The sequence below is a fragment of the Jaculus jaculus genome, chromosome 2, assembly GCF_020740685.1.
Source record: "Jaculus jaculus isolate mJacJac1 chromosome 2, mJacJac1.mat.Y.cur, whole genome shotgun sequence".
Classification (NCBI taxonomy): Eukaryota; Metazoa; Chordata; class Mammalia; order Rodentia; family Dipodidae; genus Jaculus; species Jaculus jaculus.
This window is the reverse complement of record NC_059103.1, coordinates 23,827,472-23,849,590: the sequence shown is the minus strand read 5'-3', so window position 1 is coordinate 23,849,590 and position 22,119 is coordinate 23,827,472. Positions and strand designations below refer to the sequence as shown.

At 46.5% G+C, this 22,119-nt stretch overlaps 1 protein-coding gene across 4 annotated transcripts; it reads right to left on the bottom strand.

Annotated features, from left to right (window-relative positions):
* Nucleotides 1-3,956: 3,956 nt before the first annotated feature.
* On the bottom strand, nt 3,957-14,875 carry Tgif1 (TGFB induced factor homeobox 1). Of its 4 annotated transcripts, none has more exons than XM_004662656.2 (3): nt 14,776-14,875; nt 5,993-6,219; nt 3,957-5,032 (listed from the first exon to the last, which is right to left on the bottom strand). In XM_004662656.2, the coding sequence occupies exons 2-3, from the start codon at nt 6,173-6,175 to the stop codon at nt 4,454-4,456; spliced, it is 762 nt and encodes a 253-aa protein (XP_004662713.1). In that variant the 5' UTR covers nt 6,176-6,219; nt 14,776-14,875; the 3' UTR covers nt 3,957-4,453. The 4 variants fall into 4 exon arrangements, with proteins under 4 accessions (XP_004662713.1, XP_044999275.1, XP_004662711.1 ...); XM_045143340.1 differs by lacking the exon at nt 14,776-14,875 and adding an exon at nt 14,116-14,193; XM_004662654.2 differs by lacking the exon at nt 14,776-14,875 and adding an exon at nt 11,924-12,255.
* Nucleotides 14,876-22,119: the final 7,244 nt, after the last annotated feature.

Sequence of the window (22,119 nt, the reverse complement as noted above, 5' to 3'; positions counted from 1 at the left end):
GTGCCCATTCTCTCTCTCTCTACCTATATACCTCTCTCCCTCTCTCTCTCTGTCACTCTCAATAAATAAAAATGAACAACAACAAAAAAATTAAAAAAAAAAAAAAAAGAGATGACTCCGTGGATAGCATTTGTTGCAAAAACGAGTACCTGAGTTGGGGTCCCCAGAACGCACGTAAAGCTAGTATCCACAGTCCCAACACATCCGTGCTGAGACAGGAGCCAGAGACAGGGGAAATGCCAGGAGCTCAGGTTGGTCTGGTAAACGATGAACAAGAAGAGACCCTGCCTCAAACGGTGCACTGAGAACCAACATACACCCAAGGTTGTCCTCTGACCTTTACGTGACCGTGATGCCATCTGTACCCACACTAATAAATACACATGACACCAGATGTCACCTGCGTCTGTAAGAATGGAGGGCACTGGAAAGGGTAAACACTGTTGTACATGTGTTTTCTTCTCCTTCACTAAACACCTGCTCTTTTAAGCAAAAATTGTAACATTGTATTGAGTTTATCAAATGCAATTGTACCATATATATGAAAAACAACAGAGACTAGGTGAATGGGACTATGTTATTACAAAGTTTGTGTTTTCCATGAATTTGTATAAGATTAACAAACTTCAGTAATCTCAGTACATATGTGATAATGCCTACATAAAAGCTAATAGGGGGCCAGGTGTGGTGGCGCACGCCTTTAATCCCAGCCTTTGGAAGGCAGAGGTAGAAGGATCGCCATGAGTTTGAGGCCACCAGAGACTACATAGTGAATTCCAGGTCAGCCTGGGCCAGGGTGAAACCCTACCTAAAAAAAAAAATAGGGGGCTGTTGTTGTATGCCTTTAATCCCAGCATTTGGGGAGGGAGAGGCAGAGGCAGGAGGATCGCCATGAGTTCAAAGCCAACCTGAGACTACATAGTGAATTCCATGTCAGCCTAGGCTAGAGCAGGTGCTATCCTGAAAAACCAAGCAAAAAAAAAAAAAAAAAGAAACTTAAAAACTTTACCCTGCCAAAAGTTCCTGGTGAAAGTTTGAAAGAAAAAAAATCATTTTTATTTGGCTTTGATATAATTGTTTGGAATTAGGGTGACAGGCTGGCCTCAAACTTTCAATTCTCCTGCCTCAGCCTCCTGAGTACTGGGATTAAAGGTAATATGCCACCACATCCAGTATGTATGAAAAACTTTTACAAGCTTCCCTCTTAAAGGGCTCACTGTAGCCCAGGCTGGGCTGGAACTCGCTCTGTAGCCCCACATGGGTTTAGAACACAGGGTTGCACTGTTATCCTACCTCAGCCTCCCAAGTGCTGGGATCAAAGGTGTGTGCCACCATGCCAGGCTGTTTGTATTTCTTTTTTTTTTCTTTCTTCTTCCCTTTTTTTTTTTTAAGAAAAGTTTATTTATTTATTTATTTGAGAGTGACAGACACAGAGAGAAAGACAGATAGAGGGAGAGAGAGAGAATGGGCGCACCAGGGCCTCCAGCCTCTGCAAACGAACTCCAGATGCGTGCGCCCTCTTGTGCATCTGGCTAACGTGGGACCTGGGGAACCGAGCCTCGAACCGGGGTCCTTAGGCTTCACAGGCAAGCGCTTAACCGCTAAGCCATCTCTCCAGCCCTGTATTTCTTTTCAACTATCTACCTGTTTTAAAATAGTCCTTAACAACCAGGATTAGAACATAGGCAATGTAGACTTTTTCTTTTATTTTAAGACAGAGTCTCTTATACCCTAGACTGACTTCAAACTAGCCATGGATTTAAAAACAAACAGAAAAAAAAAAAAAAAAAAAAAACACTTGGGGCTGGAGAGATGGCATAGTGGTTAAGCACTTGCCTGCGAAGCCTAAGGACCCCGGTTCAATGACACTCACTTCCCCAGGACCCACATAAGCCAGATGCACAAGGTGGCACACCCGTCTGTAGCTAGTTTGCACTGGCTGAAGGCCCTGGTGCGCCCATTCTCTCTTTCTCTGTCCCACTTAAATAAACTTTTTTTTTTTTTTGCACTTGTGTGTGCGTTCATGTAAGTACTGGCACACCAGGGTCTTTTGCTACTGCAAATGCCAGATACTTGTATCACTTTTGCATTCAACTGTGAGTGGCTGGGGAATTGAACCTGGGCCAGCAACATGTGTCTGTAACTGCTCAGCCATCCAACCAGGCCCGCTATGTACTTTTGATCTTCTGGGTTCCACTTCCAGATGCTGGGATTACAGGTTTATGCCACCATTCCCAGTTTCATGTGGTGCTGCCAATCAAACTAGGTAGGCACTCCACCAACTGAGCTACAGCCCACCTAGTCTTTTTTTTGGGGGGGGGGGGCTTCATTGATTCTGGAGTCTTTTTTTTTTTTTTGCTGGTGACCAACCACAGTGCCTATGTTAAACACTCTAGTTTTGAGATGCTTTAGAATGATTGATAAAAGACCCCAGCGTGGGAAAGTTACAGGATTTGATAAATTTATAGCAAAATATGTGGCCTATAATACATCTTCGAAGTAAATGGTGATTTGTTTTTTTGAGGTAGGGTCTTGCTGTAGCCCAGGCTGACCTAGAATTCAATATGTAGTCTCAGGGTGGCCTTGAACTCACTGCAAAAAAACCTCCTGAATGCTGGGATTAAAGGCATGCGCCACCACACCCACTTCTAAATGATGATTTTTTTTTAAACCACACAAATTTCACTTGTGTTATATTACTATTGTTTTGGTTTCTTTTTTAAGTTTATATTTATCTTTGGGCTTAATCTCTTCCTGAGACCCTCTGATATGTCCACTGTCTGGGACTCCATACCTTCCCATTGTTTTCTTATACCACTTATAAATGAAGCTTCTGTTTCACTTACAAAAAATTTTTCTTCTTTCTACAGCAGGGTCTATTGCTAACAAGTTTTCATATTTAGGCAAACACGTGTGTCGGAATTTTTTCTGCATTCCTTCAACAAATACAAAAGTTTTTTCCTGGCCCCTCAGACAAACCATAGCTAGGGCAGGGCTGGGAAGAACGTAAGTGTAACAATGGAACTTCACACTAAGCAGGACTGGAAAGAATGGTTTTGTGGCATGTGACAAGTGAAAGGAACATTACCAACTCCCTTCTGGCCAGCTGGGCTTTGAAAGTCATTTTCTATCAACAAACTCCCCTTGTCCATGACACTGTTGTTTTCAAACTTATGACCTTGGAAAATGTTGACTTAATAAACTCACAATATTATCAGAGACAGACCTGACTGTAGTTCATCATTTTAGATAATGATTTTAAATGTTTCAAAAGGTGATTTCAAAGCCAGGCAGACCTCTAGCCCCAGCACTCTGGGAGGCAGAGGTAGGATTGCTGTGGGTTCAAGGGCACCCTTGAGACCACATAGTAAATTCCGGATCAGCCTGGGCTAGAGTGAGACTACCTCCAAAAAACAATACAAAGGTGATTTCTATACCAACAGAGAGGTCATTTGAATGTGAAGGCCTTCCTTACCTAATGTACCACTGAAAATTCAAGTAACCCAGGAAATGCCTGTGAAAGCTTCAGCCAGAACCAGCTGCTTCAAAGACTGTTCGTTTAATATGGCCCTGCTAAAACAGCTAGGATTTGGTGTCAAGCTAAACTCTGAGGAAACGATTCAGCTCTAGGAAAAGATGAGAGGGCCACTACTTATCCTTCCAAGAGTAAATTATCACCGGACAGAGGTAGGAGGATCACCATGAGCTCGAGGCCACCCTTGAAACTACATAGTGAATTTCAGATCAGCCTGAGCTAGAGCTAGGCCCTAACTTAGAAAAAAAAAAAAAAAGAGTAAATATCACACATCCTGTTTATTTACTCAGCCTTGTTGTCCACAGCTCTTCAAAGAGCTAGCGACACCCCCTAACTTGTGCTTGTTCCTATTCAACTTCCTGTTGTGTGCTAGACTTCATTAAAGCGCTTTCTTCAAGAAAATACTCTGCATTACAATAACTTTTAAAGAAAATATTTTATTTATTACCTCATGAAAAAAAAGGCATCAAACAACTAGATTCATATTTGAAAAAAAATGAAGATTAATTAGACAGTATGTGGGCACCCTGTTCCACACAGGGATGAGAAGATGCTATAGGTTCTCTAAGTATTGCACAGTCTGAACAAAAATGTTTTTTTTAAATGGGACAGGGGAGAAGGGGAGGGAAAAAAGAATCACATGATATTGGGAACCATCTCACATTATGAAAAAAATCTACCAAGAAACATTAAAAAAAAAAAAAGAAAACCCTTTGTTTCTACAGTAGCTTTGAGTTTAAAGTTCTTGGAATGACTGTATTCCATTGAAGACGTCTCAGTAACAGGAAGCTTCATTTTAGCAATCCCATGTGCAAATATTAATAAAAAAATATATAAAATAATGCAATCTATCTCTTGCCATCACCCCGGCAATCAGGACCGTTGTTTATGAGAACTGTTGTGCTGGGAAAAGAAGGGTTAGGCTGTGAGCTTGGCCTGGAGCTCCATCTCGGCAGCCCGTCTGAGTGCCACATCCACCAGCAGCTGGAACCCACTAAAATCCTGGTTGAGGTCTGGTGGGGTCGGGGGAGGAGTGTTGAAAAGGCCACTCTGTGTGTTTGGACTGGGTCCAGATTTACAAACGTCCTCTGGGTACGCGATTGAGGTGGTGTCTGTGAAGTTGTTGGTTGCTATTTGCTGGATATCTGTGCTCTGTCCCACACCCACCGACTGGCAGAGAGAGAACGGCCCATCTTTGAGTGCAGTCACGGTGGTGTGGCAGATCACTGATGGGCGAGCCAAGATGGATCCCGGGGATGAAGGCTTGGGAGACAGTGACCTCCCTAGGATTGGATTGGGTCCGGCTGTGCAGGAATGATAGGAGCTGTCCTCTAGAGATGGCATGAAGTTTTTGATACCCATCGCAGCCTCCACAGAGCTGGTTTCGGAAATCTTGGCCCCACGGCGGGAAATCGTGAACTGATTTGGATCTTTGCCATCCTTTCTCAGCATGTCAGGGAGGAGCCTGCGGCGGGCATTGATGAACCAGTTGCACACCTGAAATCACAGGGGTATGACTTGAACACTTTCTTCATTCACTTGGCAAGCAGGTTCTGAGCAATGCTCTATGGGGTGCTCAACTGAGCACTCTTTGAATGAATGGAGGCAAAAGAGTAGGGATGTTAACTTAGTGGTAAAGCATTTGCTTAGAACGTGGGAAGACCTGAGTACAAGAACACCCCCCCCATGCAGTCCCCCAAAGAAAAATACTTCTCTGTGTTTACAAGACAATCTGAACCTTGCTGAGAAAGAGCGGCCTACCTCCTGCCATGAACCTCCTCCCCCAGTTTCAACATAAATTTGCTTTTGGGGTGTCATTACCCATAGTCCTCTCAGGAGCCAGCAAACAGGCACAAAAATATCTCAAAATGATTTGAAGGAGGAAGGCTTACCTTTAGCACTGTGTTAACCTAGTACCTACTGCCCCAACATTTAAGTTAATCAACTACAGGAAAACCTTTCCGGTCTGAAAAATGCCACACCTCCCAGTAACTGATTTCTCCCAGCTCAAATGACTATGCTAACAGACATAACATGAATTACCTCACCCAGGCCTGTCCTTGTTTAAATATCAAACCAGTTTCCTGGGCAATAGAGTAAGGTTTAACCTTTTTATGTCTCCTGCATAAAGGAAGGCTCTTTTAGACATTAAAGGAAATGCAAACTGACAGAAGAGAGTCAAGTGTTCCTGTGTTTTCTAAATAGCCAGTTATTAGCTTTTAGCACTATAATAGCTTACAATGAAAAGGCATTCTTTTTTTTTTTTTGACTAGGGAGGAGCTTAATGAGACACAGGGGAATGCTGTAAAATGACTAAAAAAATTAAACACAATGTTCAGGCTAAGGGCATAGGCTGGCGGTAGAGTATTTGCCTAGCATGCATGAGGCCCTGGACTGGATCCCCAAGCACGCATTGAGGAAAAAAATGCATGCCCCAACCTTGCATTCTTTCCTTACCTGTAGTGTGGACAGGTGTGTTTGCTGGGACAACAATGCTTTCTCCTGCTCAGAGGGATAGGCATTGTACCGATGCTCATAGAGCCAGTCCCGCAGAATCTGCACGGACTCCTTGGGCAGGTTGCCCCTCCTCCTCCTCTTGCTGGAGCCAGCTGACGAGGAGAGGTCCAGGGGGATGTCCATGCTGTCCTCATCTTCAGTCTCGCTGCCAGACGCTGCAACAACACCTAGGAGAGGACGAAGGGCAGCTGTCACCCGCTTTCATCATTGATTTTTGACCATTTGGTGTCATTGCATTTTCTCTACTACTGACCGTGGTGGTTTTTCCATCCAGAATGACCAGAGTCCAATGGAAAAGGCCTCCAGAGTAATGTGACTAGCAGCTCATGGTAGAGTCTCAATCAATTATTAGAAACACTTTCTTGGCCCACGTGGATTTAACGTCTCACATTCCTTTTACATGAGGCTCAGAAAAATAAATCTCTCTAATCCATTGCAGGAGACAGACTCCCCAAAAGAAGTTAAGTAGTTACATTTGAGACAGGAAGGGTGCTGCTAGGCAGTGTGAGAATGTGTCTGACAACCTGGTCTTTAATGTCACTCGAGCGATCATACTAATGATCATTTTAAAAATATTTTTGTTTATTTTATTTATTTGAGAGAGAGAGAGGGAGAATGGGCATGCCAGGGCTTCCAGCCACTGCAAAAGAACTCCAGATGCCCCTTGTACATCTGGCTAACGTGGGTCCTGGGGAATAGAACCTGGGTCGTTTGGCTTTGCAGGCAAACGCCTTAACCGCTAAACCATCCCTCCAGCCCCTAATGCTCATTTTAAGTGTGGTGCTCTTGCCTTCCATTGGGGGTTTGGTATAAAATAAGAGCACAGTACATTTTTTCCACCACCAGTAAGGGCCGGCAAATTACTTATATAACCTAAGATAAATAAATGTGTATGGACACTCCAGGCTACACCAGATGTACAATTTGAACCCGGGCCCACAGACTTTGCAAGCAAGCATCTCTAACCACTGACTCATCTTTCCAGCTCCTTCCACAAACATTTCCTGTTCCTTACTCACTCAAAATTAGATGCTCACTTTTAATGGACAATATGATCACGTTATTAAATACAACTATTTCAGTTTTCAGTTTCTTTACACACAAACATATTTTTTTGTAGCCAGGTATGGTGATGCACACTTTTACTCCCAGGGAGGCTGAAGTAGGTGGATTGCTTTGAGTTCAAGGTTAGCCCCGGGGTTGGGAGACCCTGCCTCAAAAAAAAAATTTTCTTACACACTTTAGAAAAAGATCCTACGCTGCCTAGTATTGAGTTCACTTAAACTTTGGGGTTGTTTCCGGCTGCCAGCTTATTATGAATCTAGAATGCTACATATCAATAAGTCTTAACTCTTACATGACAAAGAGAATTGAATAAGAAACCTCCAAAGGAAGCTATTTTGGTGGTAAGTACTTTAATCCTTTCAGAAATTTTAAGAATTCACAAGCCATAGAGAATATTTAAATCACAGTTCGATGAAAATTCAGGCCAGCTTGACCCTTACATTTAAATATCGTTTTGAACTTAAACAAGATCCAATTAATAAATGGTATTGGCTTCACAATGTAGACATTATAATTTATAAAACTATAGGCAATTAGCTGGTGGCGCACACCCCAGCATTAGGAAGGCTGAGGTAGGTAGGAGAAGTGCCATGAGTTTGAGATCAGCCTGGGCTACAGTAAGACACTGTCTCAAAAACAAAACAAAACAAAAAAAAAAAAAAACTAACAGAAAAGCACTATAGGCATATTTAGAAAATATTAGTATAGTCAGGAAATGTTTAAAAGTTATTTTTAGCTTTGTATAGTTTTTTTTCTTCTGTAGAATGTAATTGTGGTTCAGAAAAAGCCTCAATCTTAAATCAGTTTATTGTGATAGGAAATAAAAATATTCTTCATAGCAATGCACCATTCAGTGCATGTTAAAGGACTTTTTTAAACCACCCACTGACTGACTTTGGTGACACATTTTTAGCTTTGGGCTGCAGGGGGCAGAAGGCGCTGGAGGGCGTTCCTACAGGAAAAGCACAATCCTTCAGACATGAAGTCAAGCAAGTTCTAACAAAAGAAGTGGATGATTTTGCAAATTCACTGTAGCTCGAGGCTTAACAAACAGCCCCAAATACCACACCAGAACTCTAGTTACTGCCTTCCATGGGACGGGAACCGGCCCAGCAGGCTGAAGCTGAGTTTTTAAAACGTTAAGGAACAGAAGTGGCGATTTAAAACTGAAAGTGCTTTCGCTGAGCTCAGAAGTTGAGAAACTTTCAAACCCACAATGCAATTTGGGTGAAAAAACAAAGAAAACTTTAATTATATATCAGTTCCTGCCTCACATATACGCTTTGATATCAAGTTAATTGAGTTAACTAAGCAAATCTGAATAAAGCAATTTGCCTAACTTCTCCAAAGCCAGGAATTCTTTGAAGCTTATTATATACTTAGGGAAAAAAAAAAACCTAGAAAAAGTGAAAATTTGCTTATCGAACAGTGACTTCCCAACTGTAAACTGGTAGTAACAAAGTATGAGACAAAAGAAAAAAAAAAAAAAGCACCCCGGAAGCCTGCCCTTTGATCTCCGTTTGACAAGAAGCTTTATTTCGGAGCAGGCTAGGGACACAAAGCAGGTTTTGGTTAAGTAACACCAAACTGACTCTGCTCCCCGTTCATTTGGGGGAGAAAAAAAAGAAAGAAAGAAAAAGAAAGGGAATGCCAGTCCCCTGGACCTTTGCACAAAGATTTCCAGTGCGTGCACAAAAGCTGAACAGGAAGTGAAGGACTTGGGTGCCTTAGCGACGCCAGCTGATGTTTCAGGGCAACTCGACCACGTTTACTGCTGTCAGGGCTGCTCGAAAACTGCGCCCCCCCCCCCACGCCACCGCTCGTGGCTCAACTTGGAAAAAACAAAAATGACTTTTTTCCTCGTTACTCATTTCCTACTGTAACTGAGCTTTTGAAAACTTTCCCGGTTAGGACTTGTTTCCCAGAGCCTTGCTTTGCTTACACTTAAAAAAAAAAAAAGTTGCCGGGGAGGGGAGAGTCACACGCCTCTTACTCCATCCACATACAAGGAAATGTTCAGAAAACTACAAGATGGCCCAGTGGAGTCCATGGCTCGGGACAGTCTGGTTTCTCCACTTTTAATGATTTGCCCTAAAACATCTAGACGGAGGAGGAGGGCGCAGAGGTTGTGAAATTGGATTTTAAAACTGCATTAGACATTAAAGATCTTTTTTTTTTTTTAATCAAAGGATAAGTTTAACTAGGGGAGGGGAAAGGCACCCCAGAAAGTTTCCTGATCTTTGAATCTTCCCCGGTCCAAGAAGCAACAAGGATCGAACTTCCACACCCAAGTCACTGAATCCGCAGTGCGCTAGACTGGTGGTCCCAGCCAGCGCAATCTTATATTGGGGGGCATTAAAAAAAAATAAAAAGGCTTAAGGGTTTCCTAGATTTTTTTTTAATAAGTCATCTTAAATCTGCTGGTCGGTCGTCAAGTCTTCTAAGAGAGCACACTAGGGTCACACAAGGTCTACTAAACCTCTTGGATTGCAAGTCTTTGTTTTAAGGAAACGAGAGCGAGCGAGATGTTCATCAGACTTCGAAGACAGACAATGGGCGGGATGGACTTCAGAGCGCTTCCCGAGCCAACCGGGATGCTGGGCTCCCCCTCCCAGGTAGTCTGGGGTCGGAAGAGGAGGGGAGAGGTTCGCCGGGGAGGGAGGAGCCCCGGAGGAGAGCTACTAGCTTTTGTTCCTGAAAGTTCCTCAGCCCTACAGAAACCCTCCTACGAGTTGGCACGACCCAGGGACCCGTGGGGACTTTTAGGGGTCACCAGCAAGCAACTTAAAATGGGGCCGTTCTCTCATATCCTCAGGAGCCGGCCTCCCATCCTCAGTACCAGGTGCACAGGACAAAAAAAAAAAAAGGGGGGGGGGTGCAGGGCAAGGAACCCCGGGCAACCTCTGCAAGTCTCGACTCCCCCGCGAGCCAAGTAGCAGTCCCAAAGTTTCCCCTCCAACGCGTCACCTTTTATTGTTTCCACGGGTTGGCGTTTGAATAGCGGTACCCATGCGCGCCCGGGGACCTCGCCAGTGGCTGTAGCCGCGGAAAGGGGGCATTTTGCACGTGATGAATTAGTGGGCTGGGGACCCCAGTGGGGGGTGGGGGAGAAGGTGCCAAATGGGGAGGGCAGACCCTCAGCTAGAGTCCAAACAACGGAGGTAGGGGTCCGCCCCAGGAAGAAGCCCAACTTTGCATTCGGAGTTTGTGTGTGTGTGTGTGTCTCTGTTTGCATTAGAACCACTCAAAACCAAACCCCCCACACCGGCGCCACCGGAACCGAGAACGCCTCCCACGGGGTCTCCACCTGTCAGTCATCTTTGCCGAGCTGCCCCGCGCGCTGTCCCTGCCCTTCAACTTCTCCAAGCTGTCTCTCTCGGTCTAGTTTCAATTGAACCAAGCGTGTCCTGGGTTTTCAGGTTCAATTTCACTCTCGCTGGAGAGGCGTGGGAGGGAGGCCCGCCCTCCGCGTGTTTCACGCTCCCATCACGGAATTACATCAGCCCAACTCGGCCAGCGGACACCGGGCGAGAAGGAACCCCCCGTAGGGTGCGCAGCGACCCTTCTAGAACCGCGTCCCCTAGGAACCCCGGGTCTGAAAGAATGTGGACTTACAAACTCCAGGCAGCTCCCGGGCATGCGCAGCAGCGCCCTCCTTCCCTCCCACCAGCTTCCCCGAGCGATTAACTTCTGTTTTGAACCACTCCACATAAATCACAACAGAAAAGCCAACTCCCGTCCACCGCGGGACACTCGTGGCGGGGGTGCTGGGGGGTAGGGGGTGGGGAAGCCTCCCAGCCAGGGACTCAAAAGTTAACTTCAAAAAGGACTTCTTAACATCTTTGACCTTTTTTTTTTTTTAACGCTCTCGTGTACTTTTTGCTTTTAAACCAGACTGACGGTAAGTTTTAGTCGTAACGCTTCCCCGAACGCTTGGTGGAAACAATGACAGCCTCGCTCTCTTTTGCACTTGCAACCAAGCCTGCTTGTCACACTTGGACACATTCTCACTGCACGCCGCCTGCGTTCTAACTACCTAATGTGTTCTAACCACTCGTGTGGGTTGCCCAGCATTCATCGTGGGAAAACTTTTTTAGGGGCTGGGTAATTTTTTTTTTTTAAGTTTTAGCTTTCCAAAGTGTGTGCGCGCACAAACACACAAGGGCGATATGGGGGTCTGGGATCACATTCCTTAGATTGTGGAGAAGGAAAAAAAAAAACCACATCCTTGGAATGGAGTGCCAAGGATCCAGGGGGCTAGTGCGAGCTCCGGGATCCCAACTTTCAGACCAAAAAAAAAACAGCATCCAAAGACCGCCCCACCTCCACATATATAGGGAAAAGCGAGGCGCGGGGGTCCCCTCTGACACCCACCCCTTGATCCCCGTCCCTAGACTGGAAGCCACGCGGCGACTGGGGGGGGCGGGCGCCCGAGCGTGGGGTGTCGGCGGAGACAATGAAAGTTGGAGGCACACAAACAAGAAGGCGCTGAGCGTGCTTCTTGACAACGTGCCAACATCGTGGAGAGAGAGGATCGTCTCCCCACAACTGCCCCTCGTGTTGTGTCTACAAGGAAAACAACAACTGCCATTCCAGACACACAGCCTCAACAAAGAGAACCACCTCCGCTCCAGCCCCGACAGCCTCTCTCTTGGCACAGTAGAAAACAAACAAATAACAAAAAAAAGTCCAAACCAACCAAGTCACTGTCGCCCCGACCCCGGCGCACGCGGTGGATGCGGCCCCGCACGCTTCTCGGGGACGCGTGTTCCCCGGGAGCGCACAGCTCGCGGCCGCTGGCCTTACCTTTCCTGCTTTTCATCCTGCAACTCCCCACCCGGAGCGTGGTCGAGCCGAGGTCCAGAGGGGCCAGCAGCGAAGTCACGGCGTGGGGTGTGGGGGGAAACAAGCAAGTGATCGTCCGTTGTATTTTTTCCCCCCCCCGAGTCTCCTGTAACTTACAGGACGTAATTCCAAGGCTAAAACAAGGCGCTCGGATTCCAGGCGCCCTCGCTCTGGGCTTGGAATTCAAGTGACACTTGGGTTTCCTCCAGCCGGGATCTTTCTGGCAGTCGGCCGGTGGAGAGGCTCTCTCCACCCTCGCCCAGCTCTCCTCTCCCCTCCCCACCCCGGCTCCTTTGTTCCCCCGGCTCCTGCTCCGCACACCTCGGCGCTGTCAGAGTGAGAGAGGAGAGGAGGGAAGGTACTGGAGGTCTTGCCTCCGCCCCCAGCCGCCCGCCCCGTCCCCTGCCCGCCCCGCCGCTCCTCCGCCCCTCCCCCCCGCACCTTCCAGCTCTCCCAGGGACCCAAGGACCAGGCGGCCCCCGGGATCCGCTCCGCTCGGACCCCACCGCCTGCTGCTGTCACCCTTCCCTCGCCCCTGAGTTGGCCAAGCCCAGAACCACCATCCTTCTTCCTTCCTGCCGCGCGCACATCCGTGGCCCCGGAGAAGGAAACCTCCATCCCAGCGTCCCGGGTTTTTCTCCTTTAGGGGCCTTTCTTCCCCGGGCTGCGCTTAGTTAGGAAATAGCAACAGATGGAGGGGGGTAAGTAACAACAACAAAAGTAACAACCCCCCTTTCCCCTCCTCCACTCCAAGGATGAAAAGCCCCCACGCCATCCACCCACCCCCTCCCTCTCCTTGTTTTTGACAGCTGCCCCAAACTCCAAGGTCCCTCGCGGCTGGAGACAGCCGCTGCTGATTCAAGGGGCGGGGCACGGGAGGAAAAAGTATTTGCGGGGGGCGGGGGGGGGGGAACAAGAACCAACTTCTTCCAGAATGTGCGGCTGCCACTGACCCGTGGGCGCAGCGCGGCGCACCCAGTGGGAAGTGAGTGTGTGTGTGTTAGTGTGTGAGTGACACACAGCGAGACACTCTAGGCGAATGTCTGTTCCCCCGGGCTAAAAGCTGCGAGTTCCGGATTGGATTGCAAAGCAGTTTCGAAATCTAACACGTTGCGAATAAGACACTTGTCATGCTCACATGCTCTTTAAACGTCCCCGCGGCTTGGGGACGGCCGGGGCGCGCGCCTGACCACCCCGCGGTGACTCACCCCCCAGCCCCTCCCGAGACCCCCGGAGAGGGGGAAAAAAAAGCGGGGGGGGGGTGGACCACGCCGGAGCTGCTCATCCGTTTCGGTAAACACTATCTACTTTTAGGTTTTCAATCCTTTTAGGGGACCCCCCCTCCCGTTCCGCCTTTCTGGATTTCAAACAGAAACTAACCAGAAAGTAAACACATGTTCCCTGTGGGTTTATTTTGGTTCAGGGTTAGGACGACGCCAACCCCGAGTTCCTGGATGAAATCCCCCTTTTCAAACACCAGATGCTGTCTGGCTGACTTCGCGACACGCATGCCCTCAACTCTGGGTCTAGTTTTCGGGTTGTTTGCAAAGCAAAGCAAAGGAAAACTGTCAAATGTCACAGTAAAACTTTCCCATACCACTTTAAAAAAAAAATCCAAACACTCAAATGCAAATAAACTAAAAAAATTAAAAATATAAAAATATAAAAAGGCCTCCAGTGCCGGAGCCTGTCTCCACTTTCGTCTGTGCGGTTCTTGTTGGGTGACCTCGGTGGAGATGCAGCAGAAAAAGGGGACAGCCCGGTGGGAACAAGGTTAAACCCGAGCTCAGGCAGCCAGCCAAAGGATGACCAGCTAGACTTTGGAACTTCTGTTGACGATTACGCTAAAATTAAAGCCAGCCTCCGCCGCCCCCCCTTTCCCAAGACACTCCAAGCCCTGAGAATGCATTAAGCCCAGAATTGTTTAAAAGACTGGAGTTTTTTTTTTTTTTCTCCTCCTTTCTTTTTTTCCCAGTAACAAGACTTAAAATGAATCAACAGGTGGAAAAGCAACCTTCTTATGATTTACGATTTGTTTTTCTTGGCACTTAAAAGAACATATCTTGGAGGAGGTTGGGATGGGGGTGGGGAGCGGTCATGGTCCTTGGGGAGAAAGTACCAGACTGGAACCGGGGCGCAGTTCCATTCCCGACCTGGCTGGAGATGAATCAGCCGCTGCGCCCGGGCGCGGCACCCATGCGGCCCGGGGAGGGGACCGGCGTCCCCGGCGCCCGTTAGAGGGCCGTCTCGCTCTTTCATTTGAAGGCTTGTTGGTGGCTGGGATTGGTGGCTCACATCCGCTGGGGAACCGGGAGCAGGAGGAGGAGGAGGAGGGCGGAGACACGCGGGAAGGCGGAGCCGTGGGCGGGCGACGTCGCGCCTGAGTGGCAGGAGCCCGCTCTTGGTTACAGCTGAGACGCTTTGTTGGCCGCCTTGGAAAGGGGCTGGGGCAGCCTTGGTGGCTTTGGAAGCCACTGGCCCGGGACACGCCTTCGGTCCGTTTCGCCCTCCCCCCCACCCGCTCCGCCCCAGGGCCCCCCCCCCCTGCAGCGCGAGACCCAAACGTTTCCTCCTCGGCCGCGGTGGTTTGTCGCTGGCCACGCGGTGGCTCAGATGGACACAAAGGTAGCTTTTCTCCCCTCCGAGTCGACTTGGCTGATGAATTGCGGTTCTCAGGCAGCCGAGCTGGGAACCGAGTTTACTAAGGCTTGCAAAGCAAACTTTACAGGGCTGTGGGAGAGGGCTGGAGAGAAGTGCAAGCCTCTTTCAAATTAGGAGGGAAAACAAAGAAAATCACTGAGGCTTAAACTCACCTTGGCTGGGCGGCCAGCTTGACCCGGCCAGTGCACACGGTTTGCTCGAGCAAGTCGTGTCTCGGCAGTTACTGAAGCTGGAGGGAGTTCCAGAAAGAAACGCAGGCTGGATTCTGTGATGTAGCCAGAACTTGACGCCTCCCTCCCCCCATGCCTCCCGGGCGTATGCACGGACGCCACTCCATCCCTAAGGCCGGTGCCAAACTTGTTTGCAACTTCCGGACCGTTGGTGTATTTGGGCAAGAGAAAAGGTGTCTGGGGTCTTCACCACTCTAGAAAGAGTATCTGTAAAAGTTGAGCTCATTGGCGGGTAGTGGCACCGGACTTTAATCACAGCACGTGGAAGGCAGAGGTAGGAGGATGGCTGTGAGTTCGAGGCCGCCCTAAGACTACATAGTGAATTCCATGTTGCCCTAGGCTAGAGTGACAGCCTACCTCAAAAAAAAAAAAAAAAAAAGTCTTTAAAAACTTACTGTGCATGGGGGGAGGGTATTACCATGGGATATTTTTTATAATCGTGGAAAATGTTAATAAAAATTGAGAAAAAATAAAACTTACTGTGTGTTCCTTCCAAGGCTCAGGGTCTATTGCGGAAGAGGTGGCGGAAAAAATGTAAGAACCAAAAGAAGGGGAGGACTCCTTACAACGGGCTCCTCCAGACACAAAACGGCCTGGATATCCATGACCTCACAGTGCCTGACACTACCTACACAAGACCATCATAATAGGAGGAAAAGATCATGACATCAAAACAAAAAAGACTGATTGAGAGGGGCAGGGGATATGATGGAGAGTGGAGTTTCAAAAGGGGAAGTGGGGGGAAGGGAGGGCATTACCATGGGTTATTGTTTATAATCATGGAAGTTGTTAATAGAAAATTTTTTTGAAAAAAAAAAAAACTTACTGTGTGGGAGGAGAGCTTCATGTTTGCCACATGCTGAATTCAGAGGCATGTTAATTGAATTGGGAACTTGCTCAGTAATAACACTGAGAGATTGCCTGGTGCTTTCACAGGTTACTGCTAAACGTTTTCCCACCATTATTTTTCTTTCCAGATACACACACACACACATACACACACACACACACACACACACACACACACACACACACACACAGTCGCATTTGGTGTCTTATCTTCTGAAATTGACTCAAGGCCAAGCAGTGGTAACAAGAGTTGTTAAAAGTCAAATTACTTCTCACAGCCTTCCAAGCCATAAACTGAAATGGCTTGGAAAGACTAGTAAGAGGGAAAAAGGATATTAATAGTCATTCCTTTTTATTTTTTAAATACTATTTATTTAGAGAGAGAGAATAGGTATGGCAGGGCCTCCAACCACTGCAAATGAATGCCTGTGCTACCATGTGCATCTGGCTTACCTGGGTTCTGGGGTGTTGAATCTAGGTCCTCAGGCTTTGCAAGCAAGTGCCTTAACCACTAAGCCATCTCTCCAGCCCGAATATTTTGCTTATTTATTTGAGAGAGAGAGACAGAGACAGAGTATGAGTGTGCCAGGGCCTCTAGCCTGTGCAAACAAACTCCAGGCGCATGTGCCACCCTGTGCAACTGCCCTAGATGGGGCTTGGGGAATCGAACCTGAGTCCTCAGGCTCTGCAGCCAACCGCCTTAACGGCAAAGCTATCCCTCCAGCCGCAGTTATTATTGATCCCAGGTCCATCAAATGACTGGATGCTGTGTCTGTTTTACCTCTAACGATTGGTAAGGCATGATTTCAGTCAGGGGCTGGGCCTGGGTGCGGGAGTGCTGACTCATACAACAGCCATTGGATCCCTTTTGCTTCCAGCATCTGGAAGGGTAGATCTTTATAAAATATGCAGACTGCTGGGCTCCAAAAGACTGAGCAGGGTACCTGTAATCATCTTGTCACATCTCAGATCTGAGGGGTACTGGCTTGCTTAAGGAGAAGCAGACCATTGTCTTGTCAGAGGCCTAGGGCTGGCTGTGGTCATCTTGTAGTGATTCTATCAAGCCCTTCAGGATAATTCTCTTCAGTCTTGAATACTTCAGCTGGATGGACTGCCTTTGTCTTTGATCGTTGTGCTCCAGGCCTGGCTTCCCCTCCCAGTGTTCTTTCTCCTCCTTGGAGCCACTTCTCTTTACCTACTGGGTGTGAAGTGAAATTTCCTGAAAAAAACCGCATCCCTGGGCTGATACTTTAGTCTGGTTGGTTAGAGCTGCTCCTGGAAAAGTTGGAATGCTGCAGATTCAGAATGAAAATTATCCTGATCTGTCTTTAGTCCCCATAATAGCCACTTACTGCCCACCTCGGTGTCTGACCTAACATCCTTTATCAACATCTTTAGAAATTATTAACCTTGCTTCCTCCAACCCAAAAGCTAGGAGTGTCATTGACATTTGAAACCTATAGAAGGGTCTTTCTTGCTATGCTATAACCCACCTCCCCTGCTGTCCCCACCTGTGTGTTTGGTAAATGGACTGATTTGTGGCCATCTGTGTTCTGTGACTGTACAAGTTCATGCGATCATTTTCACAGCAGAACATGTCATTGGAGCCACCTGAATCTACGGTTCCACAGCCATGGTCACTCATATTTGGCTCAGAATAAGCTATCTCTTCTTTTGGAGTGAGAGCTGTGGTTTCTTCTCATGGTGGGTTTCAGAATCTGGGAGAGAACGCTCAGTGGTTAAGGTACTTGCTGTAAAGCCCAACAACCCAGATTCCATTCCCCAGTACCCACATAAAGCCAGATGCACAAAGTGGTGCATGCATCTGGAGTTCCTTTGCAGTGGCTACAGGCCCTAACGTGCCTAGTCTTTTTCTTTTTTAAAAAATAATTTTACATAAATTTTTTATTTATGTATTTGAGAGAGAGAATGGGCACACCAGGGCCTCCAGCCACTGCAAACGAACTCCAGACACGCATGCCCCTTTGTGCGTCTGGCTAACATGGGTCCTGGGGAATCGAACCTGGGTCCTTTGGCTTTGCAGGGAAACACCTTAACCTCTAAGCCATCTCTCCAGCCCTAGTCTCTTTATTTTTGTTTTTTTAAATTAAATATTTTTATTGACAGATTTCATAATTGTAGATAATAGCCCATGGGCATTCCCTCCCTCCCTGCCCCCCACTTTCCCCTTTGAAACTCCACTCCCCATTATATCCCCTCCCCCTCTCAATCAGTTTCTTTTATTTTGATGTCATGATCTTTTCCTTCTATTATGATGGTCTTGTGTAAGTAATGTCAGGCACGGTGAGGACATGGATACCCAGGCCATTTTGTGTCTGGAGGAACGCATCATAAGGAGTCCTACCCTTTCCTTTGGCTCTTACCTTATTTCTGCCACCTCTTCCGCAATGGACCCTGAACCTCGGAAGGTGTGATAGAGATGTTTTAGTGCTGAGCACTCCTCTGTCACTTCTTCTCAGCACCAAGGTGCCTTCTGAGTCATCCCAAGGTCACCACCATAGAAGCTTATTGAACCAAAAGTGAGAGCAGCATTAATATAATATAATATATGGGTACGAACATTGAGAAGTGCTTACTGAGAAGTTTGCTGATCATAGTATAGCCAAAAGGTATAAAATGAGGCACAGCACATTAGTTACCTGGCTGTAAATCAAGGCATCTCTAGGAAATCCTGTCACTCTAGAAGATCCAATGGATAATGAAGGCAGAGACTGACCTGAGATTATGACGTCAGGACACCAAGATCTTGACACAGTGGAAGTTGCTAGGTTTTCCACCTGTCTGCTTTTTATGAAGATTTTTTTTCTTTTCTCTTTCTTTTATTCATTTCTGTGCTGAGAATAGAACTCCGGGCCTGGCACAAGCACTCAAACACTAATTTTTTCCTTTTCTTTTTGGTTTTTCGAGGTAGGGTCTCACTCTAGTCCAGGCTGACCTGGAGTTCACTCGGTAGTCTCAGGGTGGCCTCGATCCTCCTACCTCTGCCTCCCAAGTGCTGGGATTAAAGGCGTGTGCCGCCACGCCCGACTTCTAACACTATACATTTTTTTAAAAATTTTTTGTTTATTTTTATTTATCTACTTGAGAGAGACATACAAAGACTTCAAGGCTGGGCACGCCCAACTTCTAACACTATATATTTTTTAAAATTTTTGTTTATTTTTATTTATCTACTTGAGAGAGACAGACAAAGACTTCAAGGCTGGGTGTGGTATTTATTTGCAATGGCAAGAGACCCTGAAGCTCCATCCTCACTTCACACATATAAATAACAATGATATAATCCTATATTATATCTAGAATGCCAGGAAGTATGCAAACCATTTTGAAAGTTCATCTTACTCCTGAGAACAATCTTCAGAAGTACTTATTGTTAAATATCATTTCATGTGCTTGCATGCTGAGGCTTGGTTAGGCTTTGCAGGCAAGCACATTAACTGCTGAGCCATCTCTCCAGCCCTGTCACTTTTTTTTAAATTTGTATACAATCAGAGAGAGAGAAAAGAAAGACAGACACAGAGAGATGATGGGTGGCTGAGGCCTATGGGTACTGCAAATGAACTCCAGATGCATGTGCTACTTTTTGCATATGGTTTTCTTTTCTTTTCTTTTTTTCTTTTTATTTTTTGGTTTTCAAGGTAGGGTCTCACTCTGGTCCAAGCTGGCCTGGAATTAACTATGTAGTCTCAGGATGGTCTTGAACTCTCGGCGATCCTCCTACCTCTGCTCCCGAGGGCTGGGATTAAAGGCGTGCGCCATCACGGCCGGCTTATTCTGTAGCTTTCTAACTCTTCGCGTTATCAATGTCCTTTTGGTCTCTTTCCTGCATAAGTAAAGTAAATGTTCTTTTTTTTTTTTTTTTTTAAGTTCACATTTCTGTGTGAGCTCACTTTTGTGAATATATTTGTCATTTCAATTCTGTGCCTTTTCATAACTTTTGCCAAATTTTCTATGGTTTCTATTGTTTACTTCTCTCCCTCCCCCACCCCCCCGCCGTGTGTGGTGGGGGGGGGAATAGAGTAAGGGTGAGATAGGGTGTCACTACGTAGCGCTGCACTGGAACTCCTTCTGTAGACCATGCGTGGAGCGTAGGCAGGGCCTTGTGTATGCTCGGCAAGCACTCAACATAAGCTAAACTTTAGCCTATTTTGTGTTACCTTTAAAAGCTCATGAGTATGTGGATCCTAGCTACAGATGATTGGGCTTCTGCGTGAGAAGGAAAATACTTAGTAGCAGAGGCCAGTAAGTTAAAAAGGAGATATAAAGGGAAGAGAAAGGAAGGGAGAAGGGTACTTAATAGGTTGATATTGTATATATGTAAGTACAATGATTGAGATGGGGAGGCAATATGATGGAGAATGGAATTTCACAAGCATCTGGAGTTTAGCCATGGTGGCAAGAGACCCTAGCATGTCCACTTCCTCCTTCCCTCACTCCCTCTCTCTGCTTGCAAATAAATAAATATATATATATATATATATATATATATATATATATATATATATATATATATATTTAAAATCTTGCCAGTGCTCAGAAGAATGCTCAGCCCTGAAATATCTCTATCACATCTTCCATGGCTCAAGGTCCATTGCAGAGAGGTGGCAGAAAGAATGTAAGAGCCAAAGGAAGGGTAGGACTCCTTCAGGAACAAAATGGCCTGGATATCCATGACCTCACAGTGCCTGATACTACCTACACAAGACCATCATAATAGGAGGTAAAGATCATGACATCAAAATGAAAGAGAGACTGATTGAGAGGGGCAGGCAATATGATGGAGAGTGGAGTTTCAAAGGGGGACGTGCGGGGAGAGAGGGAATTATCATGGTTTATTGTCTATACTTATGAAAGTTATCAATAGTTTAAAATTTATTCAATTTCATCAAAGAGCAAAAGCAGCAAACAAATATAACCATAGATAACAAAAATGTTCTAATTTTTCTTTAAATTTTGTTTGGGGATAAATATATATTTACACAGCAAAAGTAAGAGCTTCAGAATTGGGCTGGAGAGATGGCTTAGTGGTTAAGTGCTTGTCTATGAAGCCTAAGGACCCCGGTTTGAGGCTTGATTCCCCAGGACCCATGTTAGCCAGATGCACAAGGGGACACACGCATCTGGAGTTCATTAGCAGTGGCAGGAAGCCCTGGTGTGCCCATTCTCTCTCTCTCTCTGTCACACTCAAATAAATAAATAAATAATGAAACAAAAATTAAAAAAAAAAAGGGGGGGGCTTCAGAATTGATGAGAGTCTGGGAGATGGCTCAGCAGTTAAAGGCCCTTGCTTACAGAATACATGAGGTTTTAACTTACTCCCTTCCTTTCCATTAGAAGGTTAACCTGTTCGTTTGTTTCCAGTTATCACTATGGCTGCTACCCAAAGCTGCAGAGGGGCTCTTTCTTTCTCTCTCTCTCTCTCTCTCTCTCTCTCTCTCTCTCTCTCTCTTTCTCTCATTTACTTATTTTATTGGAGAGACAAACAGAGACACAGGCCACTACAGAGAGCATGGGCACATCTGGGTCTCCAGCCACTGTAAATGAACTCCAGACACATGCACCACCTTATGCATATGACTTACGTGGGTTCTGGGGAATAAAACCTGGGTCCTTAGGCTTCAAAGGCAAGCGCCTTAACCACTAGACCATCTCTTCAGTCCTCTTTCCCTCTTTGTTTATTTATTTTTAATATTTTTGTTTATTTTTATTTATTTATTTGAGAGTGACAGAGAGAGAATGGGCATGCCAGGGCCTCCAGCCACTGCAAAGGAACTCCAGATGCATGCGCCCCTTTGTGCATCTGGCTCTAAGTAGGTACTGGGGAATTGAGCATGTGCTGGCAGGCTTTGAAAACAAGTGCCAATAACTGCTGAATCTCCCCGGCTCTCTCTTTTTCTCTTGAGAACCTCATTGTATAAGCATATTGCATATTGGTCACATTCCCATCAGGTTATACTCTTATGTCCGCTCCCTCTCTACCCACATTCCCCCAGGGCCCTCCTCAGTGGGGCTATCATAAGCACCATGGGATCATGAATGCACCCACCTCTGTGGGGGGTCAATGGCCTAGAGTACTCCTTCCCACCCACCTGGTGGTTCTTACATTCTTTCTGCCTCCTCTTCAGCACTGTTCCTTGAGCCTTGGAAGGTGTGGTATTGGTCAAGAGCCATTTCTTATTCTTTTTTTTTTTGAGGTAGGGTCTCACTCAGGTCCAGGTGGACCTGGAATTCAATATGTACTCTCAGGGTGGCCTCGAACTCACTGTGATCCTCCTACCTCTGCCTCCCGAGTGCCGGGATTAAAGGTGAGCGCCACCGTGCCGTCTTTCATTTCTTATTCTTGAATAGGGTTTCACTCTAGTCCAGGCTGACCTGGAATTCACTATGTAGTCTCAA

What these genes read in the sequence shown, in the direction of transcription:
- Tgif1 (XM_004662654.2), bottom strand. An exon ending in CACACCTGTCCACACTACAG is followed by an intron (nt 5,033 to 5,992) that starts GTAAGGAAAGAA and finishes CTGTGATTTCAG; the next exon opens with GTGTGCAACTGGTTCATCAA.